We start from the raw sequence: 1690 nt of genomic DNA, 5'->3' as shown, positions 1-1690 counted from the left end.
GTTATATACAAAGGGAAACTTCAAAGTGAAACATAAATCTGTAGATCTGTGTTTGATTACTCTGCCTGGCTTTCTCAAGGACCAGGATGTGACACAAAAATCTGAATTTTGGAACTGAATGTGAAAGTAGTCAAACTGAATTTTTAATAAACCAAAATACAGTTTCAAAGCAAATTAATTCATATAGAAATCATTAAATTCAGTTTCAATTTAGTAAAATTCATTTTCAAACCAATGCATTCAATTTCAAATTATGCACATTCAGATTCAATCTGAGAGATTCAAATTCAATTCCTGCTGGCACAAGATTTATCTCATAAAATACTTTGATCACGAGTAGCAGATAAAAATTAATATGATGCGTGTAGCGGACAGTGCGGCCTTGGTGCRCATTTTATGGCTTTCCCTGAACTCCGGTTTATGTCGGTTCTTCAGGTGATTAAACCTTTTCATAGGGTTGGAGTGKGCTGAGAAGGATACACCGAACCCGTCCCTCTGATCGGACGAACAGTTCGACATATCTGTGAGGAGTCTTTGAATTTGGACAGTTTTCATCTCATCGCTGTGCCGCTATCGGCCTTCAGAGGACACAGCTCCTGAATTTGGACACACACTGTGATTCAGTTGCTTTAAAACCTTTTTTTTTCCTGCAATCTCAGATTAATCAGAATTAATTTTTTTGTGTTCGTACACACTCATTGTGTGYATTTCCTCAACAGCACTACACAGAAAACAGTCAAATATACAACCTTTTCCAGCTCTGCAATCTGCTCATGACTTTTGCCAGAGTGGCCTTCCAGCCCAAAAAAGGAGAGCAGTTTTATAGCAAGGTGATATCAAATCTAACACTGTTTGGTGACGGTGCACAGCTGGTTCTAATTGTTCAACTCATCTTGCATAAAGGTTCACGATGTGATGGAGGAGTCCCTCGCAGACCTGGAGCCATGTCTGAGGACAGATGTTGCCTGGTCTCTGTGTGTGTTACAGCAGGCCAAACCTCACTATCTCATCCCGCTTTGTCAGCAAAGTCTTTTGACCAAAATGTCCGGTAAGACGCACCGCCCTGCGCTCAGTCTTTGTTTGTTCAGAGTGAGTGAGGTGAGTGAGTGAGGTGAGTGAGTGAGTAAAAGTTTTATTTATATAGCGCCTTTCACAGAAATAAATTCACAAGACACAAAGTACATTCAGGGAAGGGGGAGGGGGCAGTTAAGAAACACCCATTCAAGAAGACATACAAGACAAACATGGGGGAACAGGTGAAACAGGTCATGCAGCAAACACAGTTGTGCTACTTTTAACAACAGCTTGAAATACACAAAACAGGGCTCTAGAGTGCGACCAATTTGGTCGCAAATGTGGCCAGATTTCCTAATAGTGCGACTAAAAAAAATGTCCAGTCACACTGGTGCGACCGATCGTTCGAGGGGGAGTGGTCGCCCGCTGAAACTAAAAGTTTCCATGTTCCATAAAAATAATCCAGCAGTATCAATGGTCACCCGCCGACAGTCTCATCTCTCCTAATAACACAGCGCTCTGCTCGCGGCTCTGCTCCACACCTCCCGTGCACACACGTTTGTTGTTCTATCCTCATGGGGACTTTGCATTGGCTTCCATTCATTTCCCTGTCATTTCTATAGCCAACCATAACCTCCAGGTAGACTACACACCTGACACAAACCCTAACCTCACC

General features: G+C 42.5%; 1 protein-coding gene across 1 annotated transcript in view; it reads left to right on the top strand.

The window, feature by feature from the left end:
* The window catches only part of tbrg4 (transforming growth factor beta regulator 4), a gene marked incomplete in the record, with an annotated part of 21452 nt that overhangs the window by 10323 nt on the left and 9439 nt on the right, over positions 1-1690 (top strand). The window contains 2 exon segments of the mRNA XM_014021851.1: positions 720-830; positions 904-1048. Of these exon segments, the coding sequence (XP_013877305.1) occupies positions 720-830; positions 904-1048 (256 nt within the window).

This window comes from Austrofundulus limnaeus, unplaced genomic scaffold (assembly GCF_001266775.1).
Source record: "Austrofundulus limnaeus strain Quisiro unplaced genomic scaffold, Austrofundulus_limnaeus-1.0 Scaffold308, whole genome shotgun sequence".
Classification (NCBI taxonomy): Eukaryota; Metazoa; Chordata; class Actinopteri; order Cyprinodontiformes; family Rivulidae; genus Austrofundulus; species Austrofundulus limnaeus.
This window is presented reverse-complemented; position numbering and strand designations above follow the sequence as displayed.